This window comes from Nannospalax galili, unplaced genomic scaffold, assembly GCF_000622305.1.
Source record: "Nannospalax galili isolate Female #2095 unplaced genomic scaffold, S.galili_v1.0 scaffold407, whole genome shotgun sequence".
NCBI lineage: Eukaryota > Metazoa > Chordata > Mammalia > Rodentia > Spalacidae > Nannospalax > Nannospalax galili.
The window spans coordinates 341,679-355,754 of NW_008355644.1; the positions used below are offsets into that span (position 1 = coordinate 341,679).

The window sequence follows — 14,076 nt, forward strand, 5'->3', positions numbered from 1 at the left end:
TTCTTTAAGAATTATAGGTATCAAAGGCTATTCTACTTGTTCTACTAAGTTTGCTTTATAAAATATTTATATATGGATGAAACTATTTCATTTTTATGTTATTTCTACTTAAGCTGAAAAGAAATTTAATATGCTTACATATGCTTAAGCATTATTTATAAACATACTTTCTAGTTTCATTTAATGTGGTTAATAGTAAATAAATGGGATTTTTTTTCAGTATTAATGAACGTTATAATTTTTTATTTTTAGTTTTATATTGTGAAGGAAAATAGAGGCAATGAAGGCACGTGTGTTGGAGTTTCTCGTTGGCCAGTACATGATTTTAACCATCGTACTACCTCAGATATGTGGCTCTACAGGGCTTACAGTGGTAACCTCTATCATAATGGAGAACAGACCTTGACACTGTCCAGCTTTACTCAAGGAGATTTCATTACCTGTGTGTTAGACATGGAAGCCAGGACTATTTCCTTTGGGAAAAATGGAGAGGTACTGAAACCCATTCACAAACAATGCATTTCCTTTTTTTTTTCTATTTTACTAGTGTATAGATTGTCCACTTTTTTTTTTTTAATACTTTCTGGCTTTTACAGTATTTTACCAGTACCTAACTAATAGAAAAGTAGTAAAGATGTAGTAAGATTTTTGAGAAAAGTAAACACATGAGGATCACATATTATATGTAGAATTTCTTTGGATAGCAGAGGCAGTAGGCTCTAGTAACTTTTGTTCTGTCTTACAAGATGGTTAAATTTTAATGTGGCTACATAGTATCAATTTTAAAAATACTTTGTTTTCTTTTTATTTTCCTCTGCTACATTGTAGGAACCCAAATTAGCTTTTGAAGATGTGGATGCAGCAGAGTTGTACCCATGTGTAATGTTCTATAGCAGCAACCCAGGTGAAAAGGTAATGAAATCCCAAACCCTTATACTAAGCATGAAAGACATTTCTTATTTTTCACTAATATGTGTTAGTATGAGATAAAGGTTATAAGAATCATAAGGTATTTCCACCATTGAAAGTACCTGGCCCATGTAAGTCCTTCTTCTAGAAGGTAGATGCTTTTACATAAGTTTTTCATGATTGATTTGGTTTTTATTTTATGTGTATGAGTGTTTTGCCTGCATATATGTAAATGCACTTGTGCTGTGCAGTGCCCATGGAGGCCAGAAGAAGGCATTTGATTCCCTATAACTTGTGTTATGGACAGTTATTAGCCACCATGTGGTTGCTGCAAACCAAACCTGAGTCCTTTACAAGAGCAGCCAGTGCTCTTAACCACTGAGTCATCTTTCCAACCCTGGATAGATACCCAGATGGCCTTGAACTCCCTGGATAATTCAAACTGTACTTGAACTCTACTAGATCCTCCTACTTCAGCCTCCCAAGTGCTGGGATTACAGGCATGTGCCACCACACCCAGCTTCCTCTCTTAACTTCTGTGTCCTACTTGCATTATCTGTTCAGAATGGGATGATGTAGACTTACAATTTTACCTTTATGCCCCTTAAATAATATGAGATATTCCCAAGACTCATTACTATTCTGGAAGTTTGAAGATGATAGTTATTGTATCCTCCAGGATTTTTATTATTTTGGACTAAATTGAGTCAGCCACATATACCTTACCCTCATACTCATCCTTCAAGTGGTTCTCACTGCTTTGGAACTCATGGGCTACAAGAAGTTTAAATAACAGAACATTCTAGAGGGTCATATTGCTAATCACTTCAGCAGGTCTATAACATTTTCCTCTTGGCAGCCATTTGATATGCTATAATACACTTGTGCTAGGAGACCAACACTAGTTCAACATGAGATTCCTTTACTTAAGGTGACCTATTAATATCATACATATCCCACCCTCTCTTCTTTCATGTAGGTGAAAATTTGTGATATGCAGATGCGCGGCACACCACGGGATTTGCTTCCAGGGGACCCTATCTGTAGTCCAGTAGCAGCAGTGCTAGCTGAGGCCACTATTCAGCTTATCCGTATCCTCCACCGAACAGACCGTTGGACTTACTGCATCAACAAAAAAATGATGGAAAGGCTACATAAAATTAAGCTATGTATTAAAGAGTCAGGTCAGAAGCTAAAGAAAAGCCGTTCAGTTCAGAGCCGAGAGGAAAATGAAATGAGAGAGGAGAAGGAGAGCAAAGAGGAAGAGAAAGGTAAACATAATAGGCATGGCCTGGCTGACCTCTCAGAACCACAGCTGAGGACCCTTTGCATAGAGGTATGGCCTGTGCTAGCAGTGATAGGAGGAGTTGATGCTGGTCTTAGAGTTGGAGGTCGGTGTGTTCACAAGCAAACTGGGCGCCATGCCACACTGCTGGGAGTGGTCAAAGAGGGCAGCACATCTGCCAAGGTCCAATGGGATGAAGCAGAAATTACTATCAGGTATGATGTGTTGAGTTATACTTTTAGCAGTTAAGCATTTAATGGTGAAATGGGCAATTGTCCTTGGACAGTGAGGAATTTTTTTTTTTTCTGTATATCTAGGTTTTATTTTGATTTTTTTGGGCGGGGGGTTCTTTTTGAGACAGGGTCTCCCTGTAGCTGCAGCTGGCCTGGAAATCACTATTGAGACCAGACTGGCCTCGAACTCACAAAGATCCACCTGCTCTGCCTCCCAAGTGCTGGGGTTAAAGGTATGCACCACCATGCCCAGCTTTATTTTAATTTAATAAAGGGGTATATCCTTAAAATACTAGTGACTTGTAAAATACATAGTTCTAAAAATTTTTGGTAGAGAAATGATAAGGTCACTAGACTTTTTTTTCCATTTGGATTCCCACCTTTTGGTGAGGGTGCTGTGCTAGAAATCAAATTTGGTCTTGTACATGGTAGGCAAGTGCTCTATCACTGAGCTATGCCTCTACCTGCTTCTTGATTTTAATAATTTTTATTATATGTTGAGGTAATAAAAGCCAGCCAGCTGATCTGACCAAATTTTATGTTAAAAAAGACTCAGAGGAAGGAATATCTGAATAACTACATGAACATATGTAACTCAAAGTAATTTTGATCTGCCTCTTAATTTTTTTTTCTTTTGTGACAGGATCTTGTAGCTCAGGCTGTCTTGGAAACTATGTAACCCAAACAGACCTCAAGCTCATAATTCTCTTGCATCAACCTCACAAGTGTTGCCAGTACAGATGTATACCCTCATGCCCAGCCCTGCTTTTGAAACAAAAACAAAAACAAAAAAACCCACATATTTCTAGTCCCTCAGTGAACAATATTTTGAATATATATGAGGATTGCATTTATTTGTCACAATCAAGATACTTAAAAGTATTTAAGTGTGTTTGCATATAGATAGAATTTGAAATATAAACTTCACATAATTAAAAGGAAAAATGTTAAATCCACTCAGAAAGGATCTCATGTAATTCTATCATTTGAAAATAAGAATTTTTTAATGATATTATATAGCTGTTAATTATATTGCCTAATGTGATTCTTATAGTTATATAGCATAGAACATTATTTAAAAGAATGATTCTTAGTGGTTTATGGAAGTAGTACTATTTTTGAGCTGAATATATTTTTTATATTTATTGAATATATTCATTGAATTCATTCATTGAAATGAATATAGCATTTGCTATAGACACTATTAATTGAAAAATATGTATATGTAAGTTTACATATAATTTAGAGGTTAATGGACTATATTTTTCCACTCTCCACTTCATTAAGCTAAGAAGCCAATGACAGTTTTACAAAGTCACAAAAAAGTGTATGCAGCATAGTAAAATAAATAAGTGAAAATATAAGAAAAAGTTGTTAAAAGGAAAATGAGATTAGGAAGATAGAACCATGATTTAGGCAAATACATCAAAATTTTATATACTTGCTAAAGCTTTTCATTATATTTTCTGTGATTAGTATCACTCTTAAACTTTAGGAATTTCTTGTCAAATATCAGGAATATGTAATCATACTGTTGTTTAAATTGTAAGATAGGAACATCAGTTGGTGACAAGTAGAATTTTTAATGAAACAAAGTCTTTTATGAAATAGGTTATAAAGATCTGTTACTCAACAACCTGCATTTATTATATACACTTGCCAAGTAGCTTACATCAAACTACATCTGACTTACCCCCAAATTTGTAAGTAAGTTACACAACAACATTCTTTTGCTTAGTCTTTCAGTGTTTGCTTTGATACCATGATGGCAGGGTTTAGTGGTAGCAACAGAGCCCATGTGCCGTGAAAGGTCTGAAATCTTTAGTCTTGCTTTTCATGGAAAGTTTGCCCTATGTTATATAATGGTGAATATGCTCATCTGAAAGCACATGAACATTTCATTGCTTTTGCATCTAACATCACATCTCTCCATTTTCTCATTTTTTTTTTCTTTTTGTGATGGCATCTAGTTTGTATAAATTAGTCTCTGTATTGTGTACATGACGCATCTCGTTTGTCTACATTATTTTCTGTACCTTCCTCCTGTCTTTCCCTCACTTGCTTTTTCCTGTGTCATTCTGATCTTTATTAAAGCTTCCCAACTTTTTGGTCGCCTAGTGATACTCCATTGTATAACCTGGAACCCTGTGAACCACTGCTGTTTGACGTGGCACGATTCCGAGGCCTGACAGCTTCTGTGCTGCTGGACCTAACATATCTAACAGGCATTCACGAAGACATGGGGAAACAGAGCATCAAACGACATGAAAAGAAACACCGTCATGAGTCTGAGGAAAAGGGTGATGTTGAGCAAAAACCTGAGAGTGAATCTGCTTTAGATGTGCGAACAGGGCTAATATCTGATGATGTCAAAAGTCAGGGTGCCACAAGCTCCAAATCAGAAAATGAAATAGCTTCATTTTCTTTGGAATCAACATTGCCAGGTATAGAATCCCAACACCAGATAACAGAAGGAAAGAGAAGAAATCACGAACATGTGTCCAAAAATCATGACATAGCCCAGTCAGAAATCAGAGCAGTCCAGCTTTCCTATCTCTACCTCGGTGCTATGAAATCACTTAGTGCTCTTCTTGGCTGTAGTAAATATGCTGAGCTGTTGCTGATTCCAAAAGTTCTGGCTGAAAATGGCCACAACTCAGACTGTGCAAGCTCTCCAGTTGTTCACGAGGATGTGGAGATGCGTGCAGCTCTACAGTTCTTGATGCGGCACATGGTGAAGCGAGCAGTCATGCGATCACCTATAAAGAGAGCGTTGGGATTAGCTGATCTGGAACGGGCTCAAGCCATGATTTATAAACTAGTGGTCCATGGGCTTTTGGAAGACCAGTTTGGGGGCAAAATTAAGCAAGGTATGTTGTCTGATCAAATTCTTTATACTAAAACTGGCAAAAGTGATATAGCCTAAAATTATTTGTAAAAGTATATTTTTTTGGCCAGAGCAATTTTCGAATTGTTTTGTTACTTCTGCATGAGTAATCATCTGTGTACCTGTACTTTTCTGTTCTAAATCTACATAAATACTAGAATTTGATAGTTGTCACTGAATTTTGAAAAGCTGGAATTTTAATTCATGCCACAAAAGATACCCAACTATTTCATTAATCTGACTCAAAATATAAAATATTCTTCCAACTCTCGTATATTTTAAAGCCTATTACTTTCACATACTATATTTTGTATAAAATGATTCTAGCTTTGTTTATCTTTTATCCTCACTTTTGGGAATCATATAAATATTTAAATAAAAAGAAGAATCATTCATAAAATATTTATTGAGTGCCTGTGCTGCCTCTATAGAATTTAAAAATGCAGCAGTAAACCAAAAAACAGTTCTACACTGGGCATCATGGCTCCGGCCTATAATCTCAGCACTTGGTGAGTGGAGGCAGGATGATCAGAAATTCAAAGTCATCCTTGGCTACAAAGCAAATTCAAGGTCTGACTGAGCTACAAGAGACTTTGCCTCAAAGAAAGGGAACAGGGTCTTGAGTACAGGAGAAAACAGTGAGAAAAGAAACTCATGTTGGATTTTTATTCCTTCCCCTTCTCCTCTCGTGGCCCCATGGCTTTGTTGTAGTTTAAATAGTACATAGTCAGGGAGAGGTACATAGTACATTTAAGTAGGCATGATCATGAAAGAATGTGGCCATTTAACAAACCTAATAGAATTAGCTGTGTTTGTGGTAACTGCTACTTTATTTTTATTTGTTGATTTCCTTACCTAGAAGGAAAAAATATAAATATCTTGTACATTTTTAGTGCTCTTCCCGTTTGAAGTCATTATCCTTTTCAAAGTGTGGAATCCTTGTTGAGGTGTTAATAAATACCTTGTATTTATATGCCTTTATGCCTGAACTGAAGATAAACATCAAAGTCAAAATGTTCAAATTTTAGACTTTTTTTTTTCTTTCTTTTGAGACTGGGTCTGGTTATGTAGACCAGGCCAATCTTAAACTTGCAATCCTCTTGCCTTAGCTTTCTGAGTGCTGAGATTACAGGTGTGTGCCATTTCATCCTGCTTTTAATTTGTTTGTAAGAAAATTCTCTAAAATCAGAACTCAGCTAATTGTGCCTATTATAGTCCTGGCCCATATAGAGTCTAGAATAATGATTATAATAATGAAACAAGACTCTCTGTGTGTGTGTGTGTGTGTGTGTGTGTGTGTGTGACAGAGAAATAGAGATAATGAAACAAGACTGTGTGTGTGAGAGAGACAGAGAGAGAGAGAGAGAACTTTCTTGAAAACCCTCCAGAAAATGTGTTTAGAAGATTTTAAGAAAAGACCTAACTGTGTAGTCCTGGCTAGCCTTGCTATGTATCTTGGGGTATCCTTAAGCTCAAGATAATCCTCTTGCCTCAGCCTCCCAAGTACTGGGATTATAGATGTACATGACCACACCAACCTTTAAAAATTTTAAAGTTAAAAATTTCCACTGTAATGGCTGGAGAGATGGCTCAGTGGTTTAAAACCTCTGATTGCTTTTGTGGAGGACCAAGGTTCAGTTCCCAGCATCTACATGGTGGCTAACAACCATCCCTAACTCTAGTTCCAGGAAATCTGATGCCCTCTTCTGATGTCCATGGGCATTGCATGCATGGGTGAACTTACATACATGCAGGCAAAATACTAATACACATAAAATTTTAAAAATTTCCAGTCACTTTTGAAAAATACACATCCTTACTATTTTCTTACTTTGGCTTATAGACATTGATCAACATGCTGAAGAAAGTGACCAAGCCCAGCAAGCACAGACCCCAGTTACCACTAGCCCGTCAGCATCGAGCACAACTTCCTTTATGAGCAGTTCCCTTGAGGACACTACAACTGCCACTACTCCAGTCACTGACACAGAAACAGTGCCTGCATCAGAGTCCCCAGGAGTGATGCCACTTAGTCTTCTCAGGTAGAGAAGCTGATGATTATACCATGCTGTCTTTTCTTTGTTCTCTTTTTGTGACCCACAGGGATTCCTACCACATTTCCCCATTGATGCTTGGACCTGCCCCACCTAAGGTCAAAGAACATCATCTTGGTTTAGGTGTTGTAGATGGAAAACAAACTATAATGCTTTAAGTTACAATGAACATGTTAAACAAATAATATCGAAGTAAATAATAGTTTTATAACAGGGGTACTGAAGAGAAACACAGGTATATAATTTTAAGATACTTTTGACAGATTTCATTTCTTTACTTTTTTTTTTTTTTTTTTTTGGTTTTTTGAGACAGGGTCTCCCTGTAGACCCAGCTGGCCTGGAACTCACTATGTAGACCAGGCTACCCTCAACTCAGTAGAGTTCTGCCTCTGCCTCCCGAGTACTGGGATTACAAGCATGCATTCACCATGCCCAGCTTTTTCACATTTTTTAAATACAGTTAACTAAGCAAAATTTAGCCATTGAGAGCAAAATGCACCCTTAAGTATAAACTTTAATCTTACAAAATGCTGACCGGGGAAGGAAGTTTTACCAGATGGTGTAATTTTTTTTTAAATTTACAATTTTTTTTTAAGATCAGTCTTTTTATTTTTTTAAACCATTTTATAAGATTAGAAAAGGGTCATTCAGGCTGGGTGTGGTAGCACACACCTGTTGTCCCAGCACTTGGGAAGCAGAGGCAGGTGTGTCTCTGTGAGTTCAAAGCCAGCCTGGTCTACATAGTGAGTTCCAGGCCAGCTGGGATTACAGGGTGACCCTGTTTCAAAAAAAAAAGAAAAAAAGAAAAGAAAAGAAAAGGTTCATTTATTCCTGAAGTTTTGGGTAACTCATTGAACAAAGTAGTTCCTGAAGAGCCTTTGTAATTGTTTCATCAGGAACTCTGTTATTTGGAATAAAAGTATACTGTCTTCCACTAAACATAATATAAATACTTCCCTTTTCTGTTAGCATCATATTAAGTATAATTCTGTTCTCCCCAGCTGTTCTATTGGTGGCATTCAGCTGGCTAGATGGCCCTTTAAAGGCATTTCTGGTATAACTGATAAATCTTTGTTGATTAATTTACATTCTTATTTATTGTTGACCACCAGAATATAGTCTATTTGAAACCTGAAGCAATTGTGGTTTCTCATTTTAAATCCATTTGGAACTCTCCTGAGGACTCCTGTAGTGTCAACATGGACTTCTAAAGGGTTAATGACCTCTTAGCCTTGGGATTAGTTTAGGTAAGAGAAGGAGACTTGAAGCCCAGGGTAAAGAATATAGCCAGTTGAACCAGCTTTCAGGTCCTCTAACAGTCAGATGGTAGGCTTGAACAAAGGTCCCCCTGTCCACAGTATCACCGTATATCAGATCAGGAGACATTGAGTGCAAAGTAACTGCCATTTGCCCTTCATTGCTGGAAACATTCAGGACATGTGTACAGGCTTCAAGATCCCCCATTGGATGAGAGAATTCATCCCCCTGTCATGTGAAACATGAGGAATATTTCATTTTGTCTACTAATAAGGAGAAGGTTTCACAGCTGTGAACAGGAGCAACAGACCCTGGCAAGTCTTATCTCCCCATGTGTCTTTATTCTGCAATAAGGCCGGCATGTAATTTATTCTTGTGGGGCCTGTGTCCTGTTCAAAGGGGAAGGTACTTCTTGAGTCTGAGGATATCCTGCTTTGCAAATATAACAATCACTCTTACTGAGTGCATGTACTGTAAATTTAACCCATTTTACCCAGGTATTCAGTTTTCTGTTTCTAAGGTCTGTATCAAATCCTTGATTGTATTTTTTTATTTATTGTTTTTATTTTTATGTGTATGAGTGTATTGCCTGCATGTGTGTAAATGTGCCTGTGTTGTGCAATGCCTGCAGAGGTCAGAAGAGGGCGTTGGATTTCCCTAGAACTGGTGTTATGGACAGCTGTTAGCTGCCATGTGGGTGCTGGGAATCGAACCCAGGTCCTCTGCAAGAGCAGCCAATGCTCTTAACCACTGAGCCATCTCTCTAACCCCTCCTTGATTTTAATTACATATATATATATATATATATATATATTTGTTTCTGATTTTTAAAATTGTTTTTACATTTTTCCATAATGTAAAACTTGTCAGGCATCAAATTTTATAATGTTTAATGAGGTTTGTTACATTAATTTCTAAGCTAATAGAAAAAGAATACAGAGTAACTTCAAGTTTCCTCCTTGTTTTTAAGGCAGAGTCACATTTATTCTAGGCTAGCTTGAACTCACTAAGTAGCCAGGGAAGAATTTGAACTCCTATCTCTACCACTTGAGTTGCTGGGATTACAGACATGTGTCCCACACCTGGTTTTATGCAGTATTGGAGATAGAACCCATGGCTTTGTGCATGCTAGGCAAGCACTTTACATACTGAACTATATCCTCAACCCAAGTTTACTACTGTCTTTAAAAGTCTTTAGTCTCTTGACTACAGCAAGCTACCAAAATACCCTTGTCATCTTGATATTATAGCAGAAGAAAATCTCCATAAAGCCAAGTATTGCTAATCTCTTCATAATTGCTGTATTACTCCCCACTATATTCTGACATTTTGCCAGGAAAATTATAAGGTTTCGTTACTTTTATAGTAAAAGTACCTTATGACATGACTCTTAAAACTGAAGAATCTCTTGTCACCCTGAATACATTATGTGTAACTTGTAGAGTCTTCCAGGTTGCGTATTCTTCTGTAAAAAGACTATGATGTGTCTATCCTTTCCTAATTGGATTTTTGCTAACCATTGCTATTTTTTTTAAGGCAAATGTTCTCTAGTTATCCAACCACCACAGTAGTTCCCACACGTCGTGCACAGACTCCTCCAATATCATCATTACCAACCTCCCCTTCTGATGAAGTAGGAAGGAGGCAAAGTTTAACTTCTCCTGATTCCCAGTCAACAAGGCCAGCTAACCGCACAGGTACGTTTGCTAATGTGTACTACAATACCCAAACCTCTTTGTATTCCAGATATATGTACTTTGTTGGGTAGTCATTGTGGGGTTTTTTTGTTTATTTTGGTTTGGTTTGGGGTTTTTTTTGTTGTTGTTGGGGGTTGGTGTTGAGACAGAGTCTTCCTGTAGCCCCCAGCTGTCCTGGAACTCATTTGGTAGACCAGGCTGGCCTCGAACTCACGGAGATCCACCTGCCTCTGCCTCCCTCTGTGCTGGGATTAAAGGCATTTTTTTGTTGTTGTTGTTTTTTTTTAATTAAAGGTGAAAAAGTGATTTAACAAAAGGGAACTATACTTGTCAAACTGAGTGTATTGTGTATTCTACATTTTGAATTGTAGATTGAATTATTATCATTTAAAGAGAGCTAATATATGTCAGCCATATCAGACTTTTCTTCTTTCCTAATATAGGCATTTGTTAGTGTTATAAATTTGTTTCTAAGCATTGCCTCGTATATAACCCACACAGTTTTAATGAAATCTGAACAAACATCAGTTTGCCCCACATTGAGGAGCATCGTACAAAATTACTACATGTATCAAAGTGATTGACTAGCTCAGGAAGCTGAGGCAGGAGGATCACAAGTTCTAAGCCAGCCTGGGCAACTTAGTAAGACCTTATCTCAAAAAAAAGTAAAAATAATTTGATATAGAGTGCTTGTTAGCTAGCATGTTTAAGGTCTTGAGTTTAATCCCTGGTACTACTCCAAAAGAAAAGTGATTGAAGAAAATCAAAGAGACTTGATAACCAAATATAATGCATAGATGAGCATGGATTGGATCCTTTGCTATAAAGAGCATTATCAATTCATTTAGTGAGATAAAAATGAGATCTAGATTAGATAATGACACTGCTAATCACTGAACTCATGCCTGCAGTTATACTAGAGAATGTCCTTTTTTGTAGGAGTTTCCTATGAATGTATTCAGAGGCGATAGAGCTTCATTCTGCTCTTTACTGTGCAGTGGTTCAGAAGAAAAGGAGTTCTTTCTACTATTCCTGAAAATTTTTGTAACCCTTAGTTTTTTTGTAAGTGGGAAATTATTCAAAATTTTTAAAAATGTAAAGTTTTCAATTGGTCTAGCAGATTTATATATAAAAAGACCTTACATTTCTGTGATAAGTTTAGTCATATTTAGGGTTTTTAAATATTTTCTTTTTGAAATTTTTAATTTTTATTTTATGTATATGAATGTTTTGCCTGCATGGATATGTCCATGTTATGCAATGCCAAAGAATGTCAGAAGAGGGCATCAGGTCCCCTGGAATGGAGTAAAGGACAGTTGTGAGCTTTGTGGGTACTGGGAACTGAACCTGGATCCTTTGGAAGAGCAAATCAGTGCTCTTAACCACTGAACCATTTCTCCAACCCCATCCTTTTTTATTTTTTCTGAGATTGAGTCTCACTCCATCACTCAGGCTTGCCTAATACTCATAATCCTTCTTCATCTGCCTCCTGAGTGAGTGCTAGGATTAAATAATTTGATGCTCAGCTGTATTTGGCCTGTTTCATTTTTGTTTCTGTTTTGCTTGTTTTTTTTTATGTTTTAGACAAGGTCTCACTGTGTAGCCCTGGTTGTCCTGAAACTCACAGAGACCCACCTACCTCTGCCTCCTGAGTGCTGAGATTAAAGGTGTAAGCCACCATGTCTGGCCTTCATTTTATCATATTTTTAGTAAATTTGTATTGAGTTTAGATAACACTAGGAAATTGGAGTATTGAGGTTACTGTGTGAACATTTTATTCATGCTGTGTCATATTTAGGCCCATAATTCTCTTTCTTTTGCCTCAGCCTTATCAGATCCAAGCAGTAGACTTTCAACTTCTCCTCCTCCTCCAGCAATTGCAGTCCCGTTGCTGGAAATGGGGTTCTCTCTCCGACAGATTTCCAAAGCCATGGAAGCTACAGGTAGGATAAATTTTTGTATTTCAGTGTCTTTAGATTTAAGAAGACCTGTCTTACTGAAGGCAGTATTTTTTTTTTCCCTCTTACATTCAATTCCATGGTATTGTTTAAATACCCATGACAAGCAAACACGAAGCTCAGAAGATTTTTAATTAATAAGTTGAAAGATAAGCTTCACAAACATTCTCTAATATAAAGGCATGGAAAGACAAAATTGTAAATATGTGGATTTAAAGATAAAGATACTAACATTTCATGAAACAAGTTATAATACCATCAGCAGAAATAATCAGAAAAATTATGATTTACATAAATTTGAAAAGAGTATTCATTATTACCAAGAGTTAAATAATTTTATGTTAAGAATTAATTTTACTGTTTTTGAAATTGTAATAATCTATTTTTTTTTTTTTTTTGGTTCTAATCCGAGTTTATTAAACGCTTTCCAAAAGCTTTTAGCTCACGTTTTTAAAAACCATCTCCAACTACTATCCTCAGGCCTCTGGGGGTAAGTCTATAGCGCAGCGCTCCGCGCCGGGACTCCCTAAGCCTCATTCACCGTTCCACCCCCCCCCCCCCCCCACTGCCCCCCCGCCCGCCGTTCTATACTCTAGTTTGGACCCTGTGCCATTCCTAGTCTTGGGGCCCCAGACACCTGGGGAACCAGTACTGCTTCCTGACGCTTCTCACCCAGAGCAGCACAGTCCCTTTCTTGAGCTCCAGGAGCACCCTTTCTGGTCCTGGCCCCGCCCTCATCTCGCTCTGCTTCCCTGGGCCTGCACTACCGGCTAACTCTCCTAGCCTGCACTACTATCCTCAGGCCTCTGGGGGTAAGTCTATAGCGCAGCGCTCCGCGCCGGGACTCCCTAAGCCTCATTCACCGTTCCACCCCCCCCCCCCCCCCACTGCCCCCCCGCCCGCCGTTCTATACTCTAGTTTGGACCCTGTGCCATTCCTAGTCTTGGGGCCCCAGACACCTGGGGAACCAGTACTGCTTCCTGACGCTTCTCACCCAGAGCAGCACAGTCCCTTTCTTGAGCTCCAGGAGCACCCTTTCTGGTCCTGGCCCCGCCCTCATCTCGCTCTGCTTCCCTGGGCCTGCACTACCGGCTAACTCTCCTAGCCTGCACTACTATCCTCAGGCCTCTGGGGGTAAGTCTATAGCGCAGCGCTCCGCGCCGGGACTCCCTAAGCCTCATTCACCGTTCCACCCCCCCCCCCCCCCCACTGCCCCCCCGCCCGCCGTTCTATACTCTAGTTTGGACCCTGTGCCATTCCTAGTCTTGGGGCCCCAGACACCTGGGGAACCAGTACTGCTTCCTGACGCTTCTCACCCAGAGCAGCACAGTCCCTTTCTTGAGCTCCAGGAGCACCCTTTCTGGTCCTGGCCCCGCCCTCATCTCGCTCTGCTTCCCTGGGCCTGCACTACCGGCTAACTCTCCTAGCCTGCACTACTATCCTCAGGCCTCTGGGGGTAAGTCTATAGCGCAGCGCTCCGCGCCGGGACTCCCTAAGCCTCATTCACCGTTCCACCCCCCCCCCCCCCCCACTGCCCCCCCGCCCGCCGTTCTATACTCTAGTTTGGACCCTGTGCCATTCCTAGTCTTGGGGCCCCAGACACCTGGGGAACCAGTACTGCTTCCTGACCCTTCTCACCCAGAGCAGCACAGTCCCTTTCTTGGGATCCAGGAGCACCCTTTCTGGTCCTGGCCCCGCCCTCACCTCGCTCTGCTTCCCTGGGCCTGCACCACCGGCTAACTCTCCTAGACTGCACTACTATCCTCAGGCCTCTTGGGGTAAGTCTATAGCGCAGC

General features: G+C 39.2%; 1 protein-coding gene across 10 annotated transcripts in view; it reads left to right on the forward strand.

Moving 5' to 3' along the window:
- The window catches only part of Herc1 (HECT and RLD domain containing E3 ubiquitin protein ligase family member 1), a 199,422-nt gene that overhangs the window by 121,645 nt on the left and 63,701 nt on the right, over window positions 1–14,076 (forward strand). For 9 of the 10 annotated variants that reach the window (XM_029556090.1, XM_029556083.1, XM_029556082.1 and 6 more), the window contains 7 exons: window positions 253–492; window positions 829–912; window positions 1,889–2,409; window positions 4,522–5,297; window positions 7,158–7,356; window positions 10,162–10,322; window positions 12,149–12,265. In XM_029556090.1, the coding sequence (XP_029411950.1) occupies window positions 253–492; window positions 829–912; window positions 1,889–2,409; window positions 4,522–5,297; window positions 7,158–7,356; window positions 10,162–10,322; window positions 12,149–12,265 (2,098 nt within the window). The remainder of the gene's footprint in view (window positions 1–252; window positions 493–828; window positions 913–1,888; window positions 2,410–4,521; window positions 5,298–7,157; window positions 7,357–10,161; window positions 10,323–12,148; window positions 12,266–14,076) is intronic. The other variant, XM_029556087.1, reaches the window with a different exon arrangement.